Here is a 20,301-nt window from a genome sequence, read left to right as displayed (position 1 = left end):
CCACAGACTAGAGTTAACTTCTCTGAGCTTCGGTTTCCCCCACTGGAAAAGAAAGTGAATAATCCTAACAGTTAATACTTAGTGAGCATTTACTTTATACCAAGTAGTATCATATTGCGTGCAATAAGTCATTTAATTCTCCCAATGATCCTATGAGAGAGCTACAATTACGATCCCAACTGACAGATGAGCAAACTAAGGCCCTGAGAGGTTAAGTGATAAATTACCCAGCTTGCAGAGCTGGCCAATGGCAGAGGTATCCTGCCTCCTTGTCAGGTTGTTGTTGGGCATAGGATTCAGGCCCCAAACAGAGAGCACAGAATAGGTGCTCATTAAATGATGGTCATTACTAGGAAGGAAAGGACCCTGGAGGGGCTCCCAGAACGAGCAAACAGCGATGACAGGAGCGCCTCTCTGTACCTGGGGCCTCCGTGCTGTACCTGGAAAGACACGGGGTCTTGTTCCTCTCTGTGTCCTTCTCTAGGACACTGCCTGGCACTTGCTGGGCTTCATAAATACCAGGTGAAAGGTGAACAAAGACAGGAGGGAGAGAAGGAAGCAGAGCCCAGGAGGCACCCTCAACGGCATCGTTGAAGCACCTGCCAGGAGCCAGACAGCTGCCTGCTCCTGCTAACACACAACACTTTGCTCTTTCCCCTCCCCAAGAGAAGTTTCTGGCTGCAGGAGCGGCCAGATCAATTTATTTTTTATAGGCCAAGCATAAGGGCCGTGAAAGCTCCAACAGAGCCCAAGGGCAGCGTTATTTTGGCAGCCTCGTTGCAAAGCCCAACAAAGATCTTTTCAGAACGATTAAGCCATAAGGTTCCCGTTTGTCTCCGTGAGCACAGACACCAAACGGAATTCACACCCCAAACCCGGACCACACGGCCCGACATGCCACCCTCTCCCCCAGAGTCAGGCAAGGGCGGAGTGTTTGCAGGTCTCAGGGTCCAGCTCTGTGCCAGCTGCTGGCGGAGCTTCCTAAGCAGCTGGAAAGACAGCGGAGGTGCCGTAGGCAGAATAGCGACCCCCTAAAGATGCTGAGTCCTACTCCCCAGAACCTGCAAGTATGTTACGTTACATGGCAAAGGGGAATCCAGGATGTAGATGGAGTTAAGGTTGCTAATTAGCTGATCTTAAAATAGGGAGATGGCCCCAGATTACCCAGGCAGCCCCATGGAAGCACAAGAGGCCTTAAAAGTGGAAGAGGGGGGCCAGCCCAGTGGCGTAGTGGTTAAGTTCACATGCTCCACTTTGGTGGCTCAGGGTTCGGAGGTTCAGATCTCAGGTGTGGCCCTACACACCACTCATCAAGCTATGCTGTGGCCAACATACACATACAAAATAGAGGAAGATTGGCACAGATGTTAACGCAGCGACAACCTTCCTCAAGCACAAAGAGGAAGATTGGCAACAGACGTTAGCTCAGGGCCAATCTTCCTCACCAAAAAAAAAGTGGAAGAGGGAGGCAAAAGGTTCACAGTCAAAGATGTGAGAAGGACTTGACCCTCCATTGCTGGCTTTGAAGATGGAGGAAGGAGCCATGAGCCAAGGAATGCAGGTGGCCTCCAAGAGCTGGAAAAGGCAAGAAAACAGATTCTGCCCTAGAAGCTGCAGAGAGGATGCAGCCCCTCCACGTCAAACTTCTAAACTACAGAACACTGCGATGATAAACTGGTGGTGTTTTAAGCCACTCCATTTACAGGAAGCCGTTCCAGCAGCCATAGAAGGCCAACACAGTAGGGTCCAGACTGAGAACACGGCTTGGAATCAGAGCATCCCAGCCTTGAATTCCAGCTCCGCCATTTACTGGGAGCATGACCTTGGCCCACTCCTCCAGCCTCCTTGGAGCCTCAGTTCCCCATCTGTAAAATGAGTGGCAAAGACTCCACCCAGAGACCTCCTGGGGGGTTTCGGGAGTTAACCTGTGCGAAGCCCTTAACAGCCGAACCAGCACATGCGAAGTGCTCAGTAAGTAACAAAAGACGCTGAAGAAGCAGAACACGACTGTGAACCACACATTAAGCCAGAGGGACCAATCTCCTTGGTGATGAGATTGGGAGGCAGAGGGCTCGGGCTTGGAAACCCCGCTCTGCCACTCACAGGGGGATCTAAACTTGGACCAGCCCCGCTCTGCCTCAAAGGTCACTGCTGGGGTTAAACAAGGCACAAGCATCAGCAGAGCGCCAGGTGAGCATCGGCCTGCCTCTGCCTCTGCCGGGGGCTCAACCTCAGGCACCTCGGGCTGCGAGGTGGGCTCTGGACCCCCCGCCTCACTCACAGGGCGTCGCGAGCATCCGGGGAGACAGGAGGTGCGTGAAAGGGCTCCGTGAACTCAAAGCGCCCTCCTGCACCTCCCAGACGCCCTTGCGACACAGCTTGCTTCTAGAAACACAACCCACAGGGATGAGACAGGAAAAGCAGAGGATTTACTCCCACATGTGATTTGATTTCTTGCAGTCCCTGAGCACCTGGGCAGTGAATTTTCACAGTGGGAGAAATTCTTCGACGCAGGGAAAAGAGAACGCCCTGCCGTGGATCCACCTCCCACCCCGATTCCAGAGGGAGCGTGGCCGGGGTCCCGCGACCTCTCACCTTCCTCTGGTGTCTCTCAAAGATGAGCACGAGAGCCAGGGTCAGGCTGACCGCGGCCAGGGTCACGAGCAGCACGGCCACCCAGTGGTTCCCCAGGGCGAAGAGCTGGCTGGTGGAGTAGATGTTTGCCCACACCACCACATAGAACACCTGCAGGGGCCAGAGACGGAGCGCGCTCAGAACACCTGTCCTGACGAGGCAGCTGCATTCAAAGGGCCAAAAGGGATGGATGTGGGTCTGCACGCGGAGCCCTTGGTCCTCATGCACAGGACAGGCCTGAGAATAGCTGCCCCGGATCCTTGCTCGCCCGGATTTTAAATAAAACAGAAAAGGGCAGGGGGCTTGGGAGTAAGATAAAGCAGAGTCAGAAGCCCACGCTGGTCCTTCAGCTGCTGTGTGGGCTTGGACGAGGTGTCACAGCTCTCTGAGCCTTAAGGTCCTCATCTATAAAATGGGGTAATACCTAGTCTGCAGGGTTGCATCAGGGTTAGGAAGATAACATACGTGACAGCGCAGCACTTATCAGGGAATTAATAAATGTCGATGGCCATCCCTTTTCCTTCCCTAGGAGCGGGAGGTGGGAGTCTGAGTGCTATTGGCCCATTTATGCACAGGGAGGAAGCAAGTCAACACGGTGAAGACAGATGCTGAATCCAGTCTGCCCGGGTTCCCGTTCTGGCTCCGCCATAGGTGTGTGTGTGCGCAGGTGTATATGTTTATAGGTATGTGTGTGTGTCTACACAGGTATATAGGATTAGAGCTGAAACGGACCTATCTAGTGAACAGGAGAGGAAACCAAGTCCCAGAGGGGAGGAAAGTCTTGACCCAGCCAGACATGGAGTCCAGAGCCTCAGAGGTGGGTCAGCGGATCCCCAGCCCCCAGCTCCGCCCTTGGGAAACCCTGCCTCCCCTCCGTTCCCCGGGGGCCTGGTGACAACTCTCTCCTGTAAGTTTCCCCTCCCCACAAATCCGGGCCCCTGTGGACTGCTCTCTCCCAGGCAGCTGGGCCACCAGCCCCCACATCCCATACCCACCCCTCCAGGACAGGAGGCCACGCCGAGGTCAGCAGGGCCACGGGGCCACGGCAGGGTCCGAATGCGGGCCGCCGCCCTCCTTACCACGGCAAAGGCCAGCCGCATGGGCCGCGAGTTGTAGATGATGTATCTTCTGACTTGGGGCTCCAGGAGGGCGCTCTCGGCCAGGCTCCGGTACTGGTCGGCGGGGACCTGCTCGGTGCCCAAAACAAAGCAACAATCAGCCAGGAGAACCACTCCCCAGCTCCCTCCCGCCAGCGGCAAGTCACTTCCAGGTCATGTGACTATCGTGTAGGAGGAAGAGCAGGCTCGTTCTGGGCTGAACCAGGAGGCCGAGTGAGGGGCTCGGAGCGCTGGGTGGCAATCCCAGGGTGCAGCTGCTGGCTCAGGGAAGGCCCAGTATCACTGGGGAGGTGGGCAGCTGAAGACCCAGGAGGACATCCCGCACAGGGACACCCACAGCCCCAGGCTCAGGACCTCACGGCAGACCCAGGAGAGCCTAATGGTTAAGGCACAGGCCCTGGAGTCAGCCAATCCCAGGTCCAAACCTTGGCCCTGCCACTCATGTGCTGTGTGACCTGGAGCAAGTAACCCCACTTCTCTGAGCCTCGGTTTCCTGCTCTGTAAAATGAGGATAAGAGCACCCACCTTGGAGGGGCTGTGTGCAGATTAAATAAGCTAACAATTGTACTGGCGTATGGGAGGAGGCCTGGTGGCTTCGGGAAGAGAGAACCAGGCAGGTGGGACCTTAACAACACCAATAGCTACAATTTATTGAACATTCACTTGGTGTCAGAGACAGTGCAAGTGTTCCTCAAACACTATTTCACTTAATCCCCACAGAAGCTCCGTGTAACTCTATTCATATTGCCCTCATTTTACAGATGATGAAACTGCGGCTCAGAGAGGGTAAGTCACCTGCTTAAATCACACAGGCAGTGAGCCGCAGAGCCAGATCTGCATCCACATCTACGGATCTTGGGAGCCTATGCCTCGAGTCACGATGCTTGAAGGCACTGCATTATTATCTAATGAATTTATGTACCCTTTGCTTCACATATGCAGTTCCCTCTCCTAAAATGCCCTTCCTCCTGTTTACCCAGCCAACTCCTATTTTTCCTGCTAGATCCCAGATCAAGTATCTGCTCATCTGGGAAGCTTTCACAACCACAGCTTCCCCAGGCGGGTTTATCGTTTTCTCCTGTGCGTGTCCTTGGCGTCCTGCACGTTCCTCCACAGGAGCATTTATGTCACGCTGTCCTGAGCTATCTGACGCATGTCCATTGCCCCCACGGGGCTCTGGGAGCGGGGTGAGCACAGGCAGTGGGTCCTTTTCACCACTAAATACTGTGCCTACTGCCCAGGTTCTTGGCTGGCACAGGGTGGACACCCACACCACACATCTGTCACGTGAATTCATTGGGAGGAGCTGGTTCTAAGACATCTCCCTTCTACCCCCAACCACATCGGGCACGGAGCGTTGCATAAAGATTCTGTGAGTAACGGCATGAAAGGATGGACGGACGGACAGACAGGTGGACAGACGGATAGAAGGGAAATGGTAGAGAGCCAGGAAAATCGCACCCACCTGGATGCCCCAGGTCTGCAGCTGCTCCTCGGCGGCCCCCAGATCGAAGGCGATGGGCGCACAGGTGTTGTCGATCCGGAGAACCGTGAGGACCTGTCCATTGTGCAGCCCTGGAAGCAGACCAGAGGCTTCGTGTGGCCGAGCCGTAAGGACCCTGGATGAGGCCAGAGCCTGATGGCGTCACCTCCTCTGGCCGGCAGAACCTTCTCACGGCAAAAAGGGACACTGGCTGTCCGCTAATCCCTATGGGAGAAGGACTGGACTGGACCCAAAAGCCCCCAGGAGGGGGAACCGGGACCAGAGCGTGGAGGCCAGTAGGACCCAATGCAAGACTATATGAGGATGAACTCCCCAAGAATGAGAGCTGTCCACACACAGAACGCGAGGTAGTGAGGTCCCCATCACAGGGGAGGATATTTAAACAGAGACTGAACAACTAACTACATTGAGGAGATGACATAGCAGACATTGATTTGAGCACTGCAAAGGAAACTCAACCAAATAACTCAGACATCCCTGGTGGGCTCAGAGGCTAAGTAAGAGATAACCCACTGGGGGCCGCCTCTGTGGCCGAGTGGTTAAAGTTCCTCATGCTCCACTTCGGCGGCCCAGGTTCACGGGTTCAGATCCTGGGTGAGGACATACTCCACTCATCAGCTACGCAGTGGAGGCATCCCACATACAAAGTAGAGGAAGACTGGCAACGGATGTTTGCTCAGGGCAAATCTTCCTCACCAAAAAAAAAAGAGAGAGATCAAGTGTGGAAAGCAGAACAATGAGGTTCCAAAGATGTCGCCACCTACTCCCCAGGACCTGTGAATATGTTACCTTATGTGGCAAAGGAGAATTAAGGTTGCAGAGGGACTTAGGGTTCCTAATCAGCTGGCCGTAAATAGAGAGGTTATTCTGGATTATCTGGGTGGGCATAATGTAATCTAAGGACCCTTAAAAGTGGAAGAAGGGGCCGCAGAAGGGTCAGGAGGACGTGACTTCAGAAGAAAGACACAGAGAAATGGAACATGGCCAGCTCTGATGACAGGGACGGGGATCCTGGACCAAGGAAGGCGGGCAGCCTTTAGAAGCTGGAGAAGGAAAGGAAAGATTCTCCCCGAGCCTCCTGCAGGAAGGCAGCCACTGACCCGGTGAAACGGCCGGTGTCGGAGTCCAGCCTGCGGCACTGCAAGGGAACAAGGGCGTTTTGTAAGCCCCTGTGTTGGCGGTTACTTGTTACCGCGACCACAGAAAACGAAGGCACTGACTTATGGGCAAGCCCTCCCCGGGGGATCTGCACCTCCCTGAACACTTTAAAAGCATAAATTGAGCTTAATCTCAAAGTGAGTACGTCCAGCCAGGCTGGTCACGACAGCTATGACAGCTCTCGCCCTGCAGGGCTGCAACAAAGCCAAACCACGAGGCCAGGCGAGGCCGGGGAGGCACGGCAGAGGCTGAAGCCCCACCAGCCACTGGCTCTGAGTAAGACCCTCCAGACCGGAGGATGGGGGTCTCCCTCCACACGGGGTGAGGCCCTGGGAGCCACCAGTCAGCAGCCAGGGGCTGTGCGGGACCCCGCCTGAGACTAGGCTTCCCGTGTCCAGCCGGGCAAGGCTGGGGACTGGACCTTGTAACACATTTTCCATGGCTCTTGCTTAGAAAATGAGGCAGCACTGAAGGGACTCGACCGCAAACACGTTCCCTTGCTGGCCGAGACTCCGGTCACCTCCGAACGCAGCGCCGGGCGAGACCTGAGGCTTCCAGGCCAAAGGAGGAGCCTACCTCGCTGGGCATCGCTGGCCCGCCCACCCACTCCCTCGACCCCTCACGCCGTCCATCACTGGGCCCTGCCAACTGGGCCAACACACATTGCCTCTCTCGGCATCTTGGCGAGACCCACGCAGCTCTTGGCATCTTCACCACACCCCGGGGTAAGTTAGCTTCACCTCTCCCGCGCAGGAGTCTCCTCATTGGCTCCTCCAAACCTACTCTTCCCTCATACAACCCATTCTCCACATGGCCGCCGGAGTGCAAGTCAGGCGATACCAGGCCTCTGGTAAAACTTCCAACAGCTTCTCAGTGCTCTGCTGGGAAAACCGACCCACCTCACCAGGCTCCCCCAGCCCTTAGAAGAACCAGCCTCCCGCCAAACTCACCTTGAGCCACTGGCCTTGTTCTGGGTCTTGCCACACCAGCCTCCTTTGTTCCTTGAACAGGCAGTGTTCTCTCCTACCTCAGGGCCTTTGCATATGATGTTCCCTCTCCCTCGACCCCTTCCACCCAGCTTCACGCAGTTAAATCCTATTCATCATTTGTATCCCAGCTCATTAATCACTGTCCCAGAGTCTCCCCTGATACTCTAAACTCTCAGATCAAATCCTTCTGCTAACCCTGCGCATAACTACTGCTCTTCTCCTTTATGCTCATCAACGATGAGTACATACCATGCAATTATTTGATTCTGTATGTATACCATTACTTGATTAAAGTCCATTGTCCCCGTCAGACTCTATACTCCCACATTGGTTTTGCACATCACTGAATCCTCTGGCTGAGTTCAGTGCCTGGCATACAGTAGGCACTAAATAAATGTTTGATGTATAAATGAAATAAGATGATAGAACTCTGGTCCCCAAGCCTGATAGGGTTCTTTTTTTTTATATCTCAAGGTATGGCCTATGATCTCAAGAGTGCCAGAAAAATCCTACCCCCTGCCAAAAAGAATTTTATTTTGCTTTCCCTTTTTTTAAAAAAACGTCTTGCAAGGGGTGAGGGGTATGGAGGCAGGGTGGTAAGTCGGCGAAAAACACACGCTAGACAGCTTGGGGTTCAAACTGTAGCTCAGCCTCTCACTAAGGTCACCCTGAAGAAGAAATGTGAACCCGCAGCCATCCACTCAGAGGAGCATCACACCCCCGCGGAGGCCTTACAAATAACAAGGACGATGAAAATAAAGCACGTGGCGTGAAATGGGTCTGATTAAGCAGCCGCTAGTGTTGCCATACTTAAAAGCAAGCTTGTCAGAACTCAAAAGTTACAATAAAGCAACAGTGATGTCGCTGGACTTGTTTTTACCCTCAGCCACCTGGTTCTAGAAAGGATGTACGGTGGCTTCACAAAAAAAAGTGAAAAGACAAAACTATAAAATTCGACTTCTATGGATGGCCTGGGGCTCAGGCCCCACAGTCCAGATTTCAATTCACCCTCGGAGAGCCCGCAAGGCTGGACACCACGATCACCACGAGAAAGGGAAGCGGAGCCTCTGAAAGGCGAACAAGAACTCGGCCGGGGTTACCAGGGGAAGTGAAAGCAGGGAGAACAGTCAGCGAGCGCTCCAGGGCGGGCAGCCAGGCCCCGGGCCTCTGACTGACGGTCACAGCCCAGGAGGGAAGCCCACGGGGCTCTGGACTCCAGGCCGGGGGTCTGCACCACCTCCCCGCCTGGCTCCTCACGACAGAGGAAGGCACCTGCCCAGCCACGCAAAGACATTTCCCCGCGTCTCTGTCTGCCTTGCGAACCACAAGTCCCTGGAGTCTTGGCCATGATCTCTCTCGTCTGTTCATTAAAGTGAGAACAGCTAGCCCTCCACTTAGAAATACTTGTTTTTACACCCAGGCCAGGAAGAATGATCTGAAAAGCTACCAAAGAAGTATGTGTGTGTGTGTGTTTGTGTGTGTGTGTGTCTGTGTGTAGGGGAGAGCAATTTCCTATAAAAGAGCAAGAACTGGCTTGCCAAAAACTGCTGGAGCAATGTCTTCAAAGTTCTGAAGGCATATTATTTCCTTCCATTTCATTCTACTGCCCTGCGTGTGTGTGTGTGTGTGTGTGTGTGTGTGTAAATTGCTTTCCTAATAACAGCAATGATAAAAGAAACTCGTTTGAAGTCGTCAAGTTGCAGACCATCGAAGGAACCAGCCCCATTTCTGTGGCTCCTACAGTTCAGAATGCTGTCTCCCCTTCCCACAACCAGCCACTCATTCATTCATTCATTCAAGAAAATACTTATGGAGCGCCGACCCTGGGCCAAGGCCTGTGCTAGGGACTGTAGACACAGGGATGAACGGGACAACACAGAGTGCTGCCCTCATGGAGCTTACATTCCAGTGGGGAAGCCGGACACTCAACCCTTTGTTCCACAGGTATTTAGTTAATCCTAGACCGTGACAAGTGCTATGAGGAGAAGGAATGTATCAGAGGGCCCTGACTTTGGCCGGGCCATCGGGAGAGGATTCCCCATGGAAGGGCTATGTGAACGGAGTTCTGAAGGGACGATGGAAATTAAGCAGGGGAAAGGAAGCAGGGAAGGAGCAACACAAGCAGAAGGAACAGCAGATGCAAAGGCCCTGAGGCAGGATGGCATGGCAGGAACTGAGAACGGGGGCAGCAGGAGCCCATAAGGCAGGGCTTCCAAGCCGTGAATGATAGATCTTCACGCTAAGCCCAGTGGGAAACTCTGAAGCAGAAAGTGACATGGCTGGTTGTGCATTTTAAAAAGATCTCTCTGGATGCCACGTAGAGAATGGAGGGAAGAGGCGAGGAGGTGAGGGGATCAGCTAGGAAGCTACACCAGAGATCCAAGCAGAGTGTGATGGTGGCTTGATCTAAGGAGCTGGTGACAGAGAGAAAGAGTGGAAAGTCCAGAAACTGGCCTGGAAACATATCTCAAAATGCCCACCCTTACCTCAAGGCCCTTCTGTGCCCCTCCACTCCCCTCGTCTCAGTCATACTAGCTGAGCCCAGCTCGGCATCCTCGGGGGAGAAGGAGGGGAGGAAATGAAGGGTTATGACCTTACCTTGCCCCCAGCCGGGAGGGCTCCCCCCAGGCAGGGCGCTCCAGCTGGGGGAGGAGGGTGGCATGGGGCCTGCCGCCCCACCGGGCTCCATCTGCGGTTCACAAGCCATAACGGAGAGCCAGCTGGGTTTCTACTTCCTCTTCTCAGAGCTGTGGCTCATTCTGGAGCAGTCGGCTCAGCCTCGCTCGCCTTCGGAAAACAGCACGAGAAAGAGCTTCAGGACGGGGGCCGGGCACGCCAGGCTCCCTGGGCCATCTAAGGCTGAGGTCATCACAGGGCCAGGGAGAGCCACTGGCATCTTCCCAGAGACTTTGGTCTTTCCAATCCTGCTGAGCAACACTGGCAGCGGGAGTGAGGAGGAGGAACTCAGATCCCCCAAGGCCTCGGCTGAGAACGCCCTTTCTGGTCTTGGGCCTTCTCCAGCTCAGACACATCCAGGGACCCACCCACGGAGAACTCACGAGCTGGCCAGGCCCCACTCCCGGGCATCCAGGACTGCCGATCCCTTACAGGCGACCAGCCACAGGACATGTATATTGAGCATGAGGAGCCTTCGTCATACAAAGGGTCTCAAAGATCTTCCCCCGAGACATTGCAAAATAGCAATGAAAACCATCAAGATGGTGGGACACATAAATTAACAAAAAAAAAAAAATGACCCATGAAGAATAAAAATAACCAGATACTCAGACAATGAGGTCCCTAGCAGAGGTGGTGGAGGGCTGTGTTCAAGAACATGGACTCCAGGGTCAGACTAACCCGTTTAAGCATCATCAGTTCCATGACCGACTACTTATCTAAACGTGGGCAAGTGGTTTAACCTCAAAGAGCTCCAGCTTCCCTGTATTCAAATAATGGTACCTTCCCCACAGGGTTGCTGCAAAGAATCGATGGGAAGAAACCTGCCAAGGACAGACCACAGCATCTGGAACAAAGGACACATCCCATAAATACTAGCCCTTATCGCTGCTGTTTTGAGGTTTGACACAGTTGCCATGCCTGAGCCAAGAATTTGGTTTTGAGCTTCCAGGTGGCCAAAGCAAAAATGGAAATACTGTCCGTGAGACAGTTCCTGTTATCCATAAGGAGAAAAGAAAAAGGAGGATGAGGGGAGCAACGCATCTTCCTGGCGGTAGCCTCTAAAAGACCTCAGAAAGGCTTCTAAAGTCTTGGGAGCTGGGTCAGTGACAGCACAGCAGGCATGTTCCTTACCCACTTTGGTCACCAAAAGCAGAAATGCCCTTCATGGGTATTGTCTCGATGCCGAAACGGAGTCTCTGGTGCCACCCACTCCAGCTGGAACCTGCACACTTAACCTCTGTTATGTGTCCCCCTGGGGCCCTCAGAATCACCCCCCACCAAGGAAAATCATGCCTAAGTCCCTGGGTGACACACCAGCCCTGCCAACCACCTTGTTGAAGAGTCTACTGGAGTCATCTTACGCTGCCATGGTTCTGAATGCTGGTGAAGACAGCAAGTGTGCAGTCGGCACACATCTGCTTGATTCAGAGCTGGCCTGAGGGCTGACCACCTACCCTCAGGTCTCCTAAAGGGGGGAGCCTGACTCACACGCCCTCACCACCTTCTGTTACTCTTGGTCCTTGACAAAGGACCAGCTATGTAATTTGTGGGGCCCAGCACAAAATGAAAAGGTGGGGACCCTTGTTCAAAAATGGTGAGGAATTTCTAGATGGCGACAGCAGAGCGTTAAACCAAGCAGGGAGCCGTCCTAAGTGGGGGGCCCGGTGCGCACGAGCAGACAGGATGCACCTGGAGCCAGCCTTACTTTAAGCACCCCCCCCCCACCAACCAAGAACATACAAAAATGGGCCTTTCACCAACACCGACCCCACACCAGGCTCTGAGGCCAGAAAGCAACAAAAATCATGAAAAGAGCAAGGACTTTAGCACCAAAGAACCTGAACCTGAATCCTTGCTGGGCCACTCACAAGCTGGGTGACATTTGCAGTCAAGGTACTTAACTCCCCGAGCCTTGCTGTCCTCATCTGTAAAATGGGTTCAGGGTGGGCGACTGGCATAGCTGCTGCAGGGATAACGGGGAGACAGGAGCGTGATGTCTGGTACCCCGGCCACCGAACAGACCCCTTTCCTCCCAGGAGAAAAAACTGAGGGTCAAAGATGTGAGGGGACCCGTCCAAGGTGGGGTGGCTAGGAGGTGAACCCAGGCCATCTGGCTCCAGAGTCCTGTCCCTGAGCCCGGGTCCCAGGTCTGGCTGTCTCGGAGCCCGTTCCTTACACCACCTTCAAAAAAAACCACAGTGGGTCAGGGAAGACTGCATCTCCCAGGGGGGACCCAGCAAGAAATTCCAGTCCGCATCTGAGATGCTGTGCTCTGGGAGGGCAGGGACCAAATCCCCCTCACCTAGCCAGGTCCTGGCCCACGTGTGGCCACTCCCAAATACTGCTGAGCATTTACCAGGCAATCGTGTCACCTTACTTCCTTCCTCTTATCTTGTACCCCCAAGGGGCATGAAAACAACAATAGCCCAAGGATGTCTGCCCGGCCCCCAGCAATCATCTAAGCCCTTTCCTGCCTCCTCTGAGCACCTGCCAGGCCCACGAGGTAAACAGAATCCTCAGATCCATCATCCAGACAAGGAACGCAGGGACATCAGAGCTGAGAGCCTGCAGCCCAGGGAGCCGGACTGGAGCCCCAGAAAGGCCCGTGGGACCCAGGAGCCCATCCTCCCTTCTCCAGGCAGGAGGGACCACCCACAAGCTGGAGCTGCCCAGTCTGCATGGAAGAGTCCATTAGTGGCAAAATCCCACAATTAGGCACTGTCTTCGAGAAGAAATCCCGGCACCCCAGTTGGCCCAATTAGCCTCCCACAGCGTCTGCATCAGGAGAATTCATTCATCCACCTGAAGGCTATTTCGTGTCATGGCTGAAAGTTACCTGCACAGTCTTGCCACTTCCCACCTGTGTGACCTGGAGCAAGTTACCGCTCTCTGCCTCAGTTTCTTCACATGTAAGTGGGGATAATAATGGGAGCTTTAGGTTGTTTAGAGGCTTAAAAAGTTCATTCGTGTAAATTCCTCTGAGCGGCACTCGGCAAATAGGAATGACCAAGGAATACAGGGGTCACCGCTTTTACCCCACAGACATTTCCTAAGAACCACTGGATGCCAGGCCCTGTGCTTTCTCGACTATAAAACCAGAAATAAAATCTTAAATCCCTGTTCAGCCCTCTGGGCTGGGGATTACCACCAGGTGGGAAGGATGACCACAGAGAAAGAGAAAGAAGAAACAGACAATGACCCAACAAGACAGTCAGAGGGAGGGAGCAGTACCTTGGGGTGGGGGAAAGGCCTGGGAAAGGTGGAAGTGGGAGAAGGGACTGCCAACGAGGGAGAGGGACAGAGCAGAGGCCAGGACAGGCGTGATCAAGGCGAGAAGAGGGGGGCGTGGAGTAAGCACAGCCCTGAGGCACCCGAAACTAACCAGTCATCCACTCTGTGTCCCTAGTTCCCTCTGCGGAGTCTGCATTTACCCAGAACTCCCGATTATCCACCTTCTTCAGCCACGCCGAGCCCCCGCAAGGGAAGACAGCCGTACCTTCCGCCGAGCCAGGGTCCCCACTTCAGTAGACGATGAGGGCCCCGTCTCCCCAGAACCTACGTCCCCCACTGAGATTTGTGCAGGGGGTAAAGAGGGAGAGAGAGACAGACCTTACAGTTTTCACAAGTCAGGTTTTGTTTTTGTTAAAATGGAAAGTCCCACCAGGGGTCCCTAAGGGGGGCTGTCCCAGAAGTGCCAGGGTGAAAACGCCTTGGAGACAATGGGTCCAAGCACTCCACTTTACAGATGAGGAAATTAAGACCCAGAAACGAAAGTGAACTATCCAGGGTCAAGGAGCCGGGCCGGACGGCGCCAGAACGGAAGCGGGCCCGTTGGGGCCGGGGAGGTCCCTCCACACCTGGCCTTGGGCAGCGGTGTCTTGTCCCAGGCGCTGCCCTCGAGTCTTGTCCCGGGTCTGCTGCCTCGGCGTCTCCTTGACCCCAGAAATCACCCCACCCCCACCCGGGCCCCGGCCCCCGGCCCCCGGCCCCCAGCCACGGGCTCACAGCAGCGGCCCGAGCGGCTCCCACGCACGACCCGCGGGGAAGGGGACCCGGGCGCAGGGCAGCATCCGGGTGCGGCCCGCGGCGCCCACCCCAGGCCGGGATGCGGGGCCTGGGAGCCGGGCCGGCCGAGCCCGCGCGCAGACACTCGGGCGCGCGCCCCGGACCCGCGCACACTCACCCGGCCGCGCCGCCGCCGCCCGGGGACGCGGAAGGTCCGGCCTCGGCCCCTCGGCCCCTCGGCCCCGCCGCCCGCCGTCCCTCGGCCCCTCCGCGCCGCCCGCCGCGCCCCGCCCTCCCGGGCCCGCCCCCGGGGCGCGCGCTCACCCCACCGGGAGGAGCCGCCCGGCAAGCTGGCCTCGAGGCCCGGAGGGAAGGTTCTCCCGGGGCCGCGCCGGAGCCGGGCTGGGAGGCGCCTTTCATCAGCCGGGCAGCCCCCGGGGCCGCGGGGCAGCGCCTGTGCGCTCGGCCGCCACGTGCAGCGGTCCTGGGGCGTCTGCGCCCCCGCCGGGGACAAGGGTCCCGCCCCCCAGCCCCGGTCTCCCTGTCCTGAGAGCACAGGCTTGCCTCTGAGGGCCAGTCCCCGCCCAACACAGTCACGGGATCCGGTGGATGGAGCAATGTTGGGGACCAGAAATTTCTCAGGGACTTGCTTTTTAAGGAAAAATTACATGGGCACCGTCTTGGGAAGCGCATCGGTGTGGTTATCAGGCCGCCTGAGCTCTCGGCCAGCTCTCCCTCCGCTTTGTAGGTCATCTTTGGTCAAGTATTTCACCTCTCTGTGCCTTAGTTTTCTGTAAAACACAGATTGTACCCTGTCATGGGATTATGTAAAGCTTTAATGAGATAACGTGTGACGTGGTCACAAGTGCCAGATATCATAACTGCCCGCTGGATGCTGGCTACCACCCCCACCACCATCACTCAGGATTTCAGAGGCATCTGCAGTGAAAAGGACCCCTCCCCTGAGGAAGGCGCTAACCTTGTTTATTTTTCCATGGAGCACATACAGATGGATGCGCACACGTGGGTATTGATACAAAAGGGAACCTATTCTATTCTCCTGGGGGCCCTGCTGTTTGATTCCACCAAGTTGCTTGGCGGTCACCTGATGCCAGTACACTCCACCCTGCCTTACTGCTAAACCTGCATACATTGTAAGAAAAGTCTTTCTTTCCTGTGCCCCTCCCCACTGGGGACACAGAGGGGGTTCCCACTCTTGCTCACAGGCCTTGCCCGTATGGTGGCCACAGTGCTGCCTGTGTACATGCCACAGCCTGCGTTGCTACCAGTGGACTTGCTGAGTCAGATTGTGGATGCATTTCTAATTTCAGCAGGTATTGCCAAAGTGCTGGGGGCCTCTCAGACCACAGGACTTAGCTGGCAGCTTGCTGGGCCAGAGGCGGGGGTGGCATGCTCGGGGCCAGTGAGCAGTGATTGAGGAACTGAGCAGCGACAGATAAGGCCCAGGCGCCCTCGTTCACCAGGCAAGTGAGGATCCAGGCTGTAGGACACTAAAAGTGAGGTTCATTCATTTATTCATCCACAGATGGACATTCGGCGCCTGCTAAGTGCCAGGCATTGTACTGGACAGCACTAAGCAAGACACACAGGATCCCTAAGTAGTTTGCCTAATTCCCCAAAACACGATTTGGGGGCATGGGAGCAAGAGGCCTGTGAGATGTTGGAGCTTTACTAACTGCTCGTAGGATACTGAAAGGGATCCTGGGACAGACGTGTGGCCGGGGCAGTGTCTATATAAACCCTGCTCTCGGGCAAGGCCTCCTTGCTCCGGGAAGCCGGATAGCATACCCCTGCCCTTTTCGCCAGCCTGCCTTCACTCCGCGTTCTCTCTGCTGGTCGCTCCAGCACGAACTTAGGTATTGACACATCCGTCTCCTTGGCCAGGGAGGCAAGAAGACGTGGGCCCTTGGAAGCGGCTGACCAGGCTCCGCCACTTACAGCAGGTGACCTTGCACAAGTCGCCTCACGTCTCTGTGCCTCCATCCCTCCTTTATAAAGGAACGATAGCAAACCTGCTCAACTGAGAGACTGAGAATGAAACGAGGTGATGAGGCGCCTGGCAGAAAGTGCTCAGTACAAGTGAGTGGCACTCTTGGGCAGCAAGGCGACGTGCCTTTTGCATCTCTGAAATTACAGCCCGTGGCAAGGCCTGGCCCTGTGGCGTGAGGGAGCGGGCCTCCGCGTCGAATGGAGACAGGTGAATAAAGTCCACTAAAGGGGGAGTCATGTCTAGCAAAGACCCTGGAAAGCAGACTTGAGGAGTGCCGTCTTGATGGACTCACAAGGCTGTATGTAGTGGGCCCACGCCCCTGCCCACCTCCAGCCTGTTCTGTACTGATCTTTACCCACGCTCCTCCAACCTCTAAAAGGCAGAAGCTCCAGGAATGCAGAACATCTCTCAGTTCCTCCTACACCCCGTGCTCTCACTTCCAGTTCTCAGTGGTTGCCATCCTTCTCCATCGGCAAGTAACCCCCAAACCCCATCCCCACCTCACCACCTCATCTCAGGTCCCAGCTGAAAGGGCCCTTCTTCTGGGAGCCCCTTCCTGTCCTGCGCCCAGGCCAGGCCCCATTCTCCTAGTGACCCTTGCTTAACCTACGGCCACACCTAGCACGATAGCACACGGTATGGTCATTGTTCAGTGTCCCCACTCCCAAAGAGAGAGTTGACCTTTGGGGCATGGGGCTGTTTCTGCCCATGCTCATAGCTGGCCCCCAGCACCCTGCCCTCTGTATGTGTCATAGCATCTGAATTAGGGAATGAAGAGCTATGACGAAATCATCAGGGCCTCAACTACAGATAAATCCAAATAGCCACAAACCCCAGCCAGAGCCCCCCTTACTCAGCATTCGCGCCATCTGTCCTGTTGTGTTTGCAAGGGCTGCAGACCCTTGCCTGAGGGCTGGCTGCCAACTGTCTGGCAACCTGGATGAAGGAAGAGGGACGGAACTTCCTCCCAGCTGGGCAGAATCTTCAAGGGTGGCAGCAGACGGTCTGGGGAGAGTCTCAGAACCGCTGGATGAGTCAGTGAAAAGCAAAGAGTAAAAATAGGTCCTGTGTTTTGGAACCAGCCTGCCGGTTACAGGTTCACTGACTTTCTCTTTCAGAAACATACTGTTTGAAGCGACGCCACGGCCTGAGCAAACTGAAGTAAATCAGACAGCAATTCGGGCTGGGAAGTCAGGTGGCCCCGGGTTCCAATCCAGCCTTTGCCACTCATTCGAGAGTGGTTTGCCACTCAAAAGGTGTTCCCAAAAGCAGCTCCTGCAGCACGCTCCACTGCTAATGGCTCCGTGACACTGCGTCCAAATCCTGGAAGTCACATCGTGCAGTGAGTGCTCCACTACGAGACACGCTCATGAGAGCTGGGGACTGAAGGCACAGCTGTCCTTGTCAGGAATGTGCCGGCAGTAAGACAAGTCACATGCTGTTTATCAGGAAATTGGGTCAAAACCCGAAGAAATACTCTGAATTCCTGGCAGTAAGGCCACCGATCCCCCTGAGGCATCGGGGATCCGTTGCTACGCTGTGTACACAACCACAGACGGGTACAACGGGAATAAAATGGGGTAGGGCCCGAAGACGGAGAACTCCCATCTGGCTGGGGACGGGAAGGAAGGGCAGTTGAAGGTAATCGAGCTTTAAACCAGCAAGCTCAACCGGCCGGTCTTTAATAACCCACTCATGCTCCCTCGGAACAACCAGCCTCGCTTCTCTCCTAATCTTATCTTCAGCTGCTGCCATCTGTTCTAGAATGCGGCCACTCTCCCCTTTGCAGGCTGTTTTCAAGTAGGAAAAAAAGGAGTTGAGTGCCCCCAAGCCCTCGAAGCCCACTGATCCCCATGAGTCATCCCCCTCTCCTGCCCCCCCAACACAGTGAGCTGTGTATGGCCTTGAATTCACACTTGACCCAGGAGCCAGTCAGCGTCATTCAGAATGTTTTAAAATCCAGAGAAGATATAGATGTTGACATGATCTGGCAGCTTCCTCTCCCTGAATCACTGCCCAGATCTTTCAATAAAGGATGTGTCTCTCCTGGCTCTTACGACCTGCCTACCTGAAGAGGAGTGGGGGAGCAAAATGTGTCCCACCTGCCTGTGCGGGAGCTTTTTCAGTAATTTCAGAGCCACTCGAGTGATGGGAGATCGGCTGACAGGAGGAAAACACTCTAAGATCTACCAGATTTGTCCCTGAAGGAGAGAAAAAAGGGTGAAAAATGAGGGGCATGAAGAGTCACCAGACAGGTCCTTTCCCGCTAACAGCTTTCATTGACTTCTGGTCCCATGGCTCTTCTCATGCAGAGGAGAGGCCAAGAGTGCCGAGAAAGGCGGAATATTGGCCACAGGCTCAGCTTTCCCATCCACGGAAGTGGGGTTGCACTGCCTGACCTGCAGGGCTGTGTACGTTTACACAAAGAACCTGGCACGTAATGGGCCTCCCTGGCTAGAAGCACGCAGATTCAATGTATGGCCTCCGACAAGCTGCTTCGCCTCTCAGAACCTCGGGGCTTTCTTCCCCCCATAAAGTGGAAGTGGATCAATCTTCAGGGAATTTGTGTAAGACGTTACACAAGATCTGCCTCACTGTAAGCTGTTTTGTGCCTTCTCTCCAAGAAGTTGAGCAGGTCTGAGCTTTGGCACTAAATGGAATGGGCAGTTTCTGTGCGTGTAAGGGGCAATATTGGGGGCATCCTTCTCTCCAGACGAGTTGACAGGACATGAAGTTGCCCAGAGGAGCATTCAGTCCAGGATCTGGGAGGTGTAAAGGGAGAAGAATCACATAGGTGAGACACATGAAAGGGGTGTAATATGCTTCGTACCAAGCACAGGCACAGTGGTTAAGCACAGAGGCTAAGGCAGGCAGCCAGTCTGAATCTTGGCTCTTCCACTGCACACCCTCGGGCTGGGATCTTAACCTCACCACCTCTTATCCTATAAGTAGGGACGCTATGAGGATTAGCTAATATAAATGGAGTTGTTCTTGGAATACTACCTGGCATGGAGAAAGCTGTTAGCAATTGTAGCAGAGTTTTACTCTCCAGATATCCGTAGGTTTCCCCTATTTCATAGCCTCTCTTGCGGTCAGATTGGCTCATGTGACCCATTGCAGGTCAAGGGGATGAGAACAAGTGTCACGTGTTTCAGGACTGAAGCGTGTAACAGCTGGTGCCTGTTTGCCAACTTTTCCTCCCCTGCCTCTGCAATCGTGGAAGCCGTGTGCTGAGATGTAAGAGCGACACAGTGGAAGTCATCTGAGTCGCTGAGTCACTGCGTGGAGAACAGCTTGCCCTGGAGTTACCCAACCTGTATCGACCATTATTAAGAAATAAACCTTTGTTGTATTAAGCCCTGAGGTCTCGGAGCCTACCCTATCCTGCCCAGTACAGCGATTATTAGACTCGTACTCGAGGGTGATTACGATGAGAAAAGGAGAGGCAAATTTTAGAAAATGAGGAAACATTTACTGAGCCTACCATGTTCCAGGCATCATGCTTGGTGCTTTATTTTTAATAATTCTGTTGCTGCTGTGGAAGTGCAACTGGGTCTCAACTGATGGGGGGACATCTGACAATGAAATGTCTGGAGGCATCTTGGGTGGTCACAGCTGAAGGGGTACGACTGGCACCTAGTGGGTAGCGGTCAGGGACACTGGTCAACACCCCTATAGACGGTGTACAAACAGAAACCCTCCATCGAAGCCCAAACCATTTCTCAGAGGGAATCACCACGGCCACCGGTTTCTTCTACCTTCTGGATACCCGGATATACTCCACCTAGAGAAGGATAGGCATGTGTAGATCCTTTTTTGTACTCAGGTGGGGGGAAAAAACCACACACCTGGATCTGCACATGTGTATTTTGGAGTTCATTCAAGATCAGAACCAACGTATCTACCTCAGTGGTCAAGGAAACTAACACATCCTAATTTCTCACACGGGCCACAAGGGAAGCCCCGCCCCTAGAATTCCCAAGGGCGCTTTTAAAACCTTAGCTCTGACCCCACCCCCGAGATTGATTTAACTGGCCAGGGAGGGGCCTGAGTACCCACTCGGGTTCCAGTCAAGGTGGAGAGCCACAGGACTAATCCCTCCACCTGGGCCCTGGATCTCGGGGCCTCCAGAAGCCTCGGGCATCTCACTCCACCCAGCGACTTCGTCTCGCTCCCTCTATTCCCTTCCCCACCAGCCCACAT

The 20,301-nt window shown here is 54.7% G+C and overlaps 1 protein-coding gene across 5 annotated transcripts in view; it reads right to left on the bottom strand.

The window, feature by feature from the left end:
• TMEM268 (transmembrane protein 268) overlaps positions 1-17,816 on the bottom strand; it is a 29,333-nt gene extending 11,517 nt beyond the window's left edge. Inside the window, exons 1-6 of one of the 5 annotated variants that reach the window (XM_046653895.1) lie at positions 16,952-17,816; positions 14,756-14,878; positions 10,002-10,190; positions 5,218-5,327; positions 3,714-3,821; positions 2,596-2,745 (exon numbers count right to left, since the gene is read on the bottom strand). In XM_046653895.1, coding sequence (XP_046509851.1) covers positions 2,596-2,745; positions 3,714-3,821; positions 5,218-5,327; positions 10,002-10,110 — 477 coding nt within the window. In that variant the 5' untranslated portion in view covers positions 10,111-10,190; positions 14,756-14,878; positions 16,952-17,816. The other 4 variants (XM_046653885.1, XM_046653862.1, XM_046653870.1 and 1 more) reach the window with 4 other exon arrangements.
• Between the last annotated feature and the right edge of the window lie 2,485 nt (positions 17,817-20,301).

The sequence above is a fragment of the Equus quagga genome, chromosome 1 (genome assembly GCF_021613505.1).
Source record: "Equus quagga isolate Etosha38 chromosome 1, UCLA_HA_Equagga_1.0, whole genome shotgun sequence".
Taxonomy (NCBI): Eukaryota; Metazoa; Chordata; class Mammalia; order Perissodactyla; family Equidae; genus Equus; species Equus quagga.
This window is presented reverse-complemented; position numbering and strand designations above follow the sequence as displayed.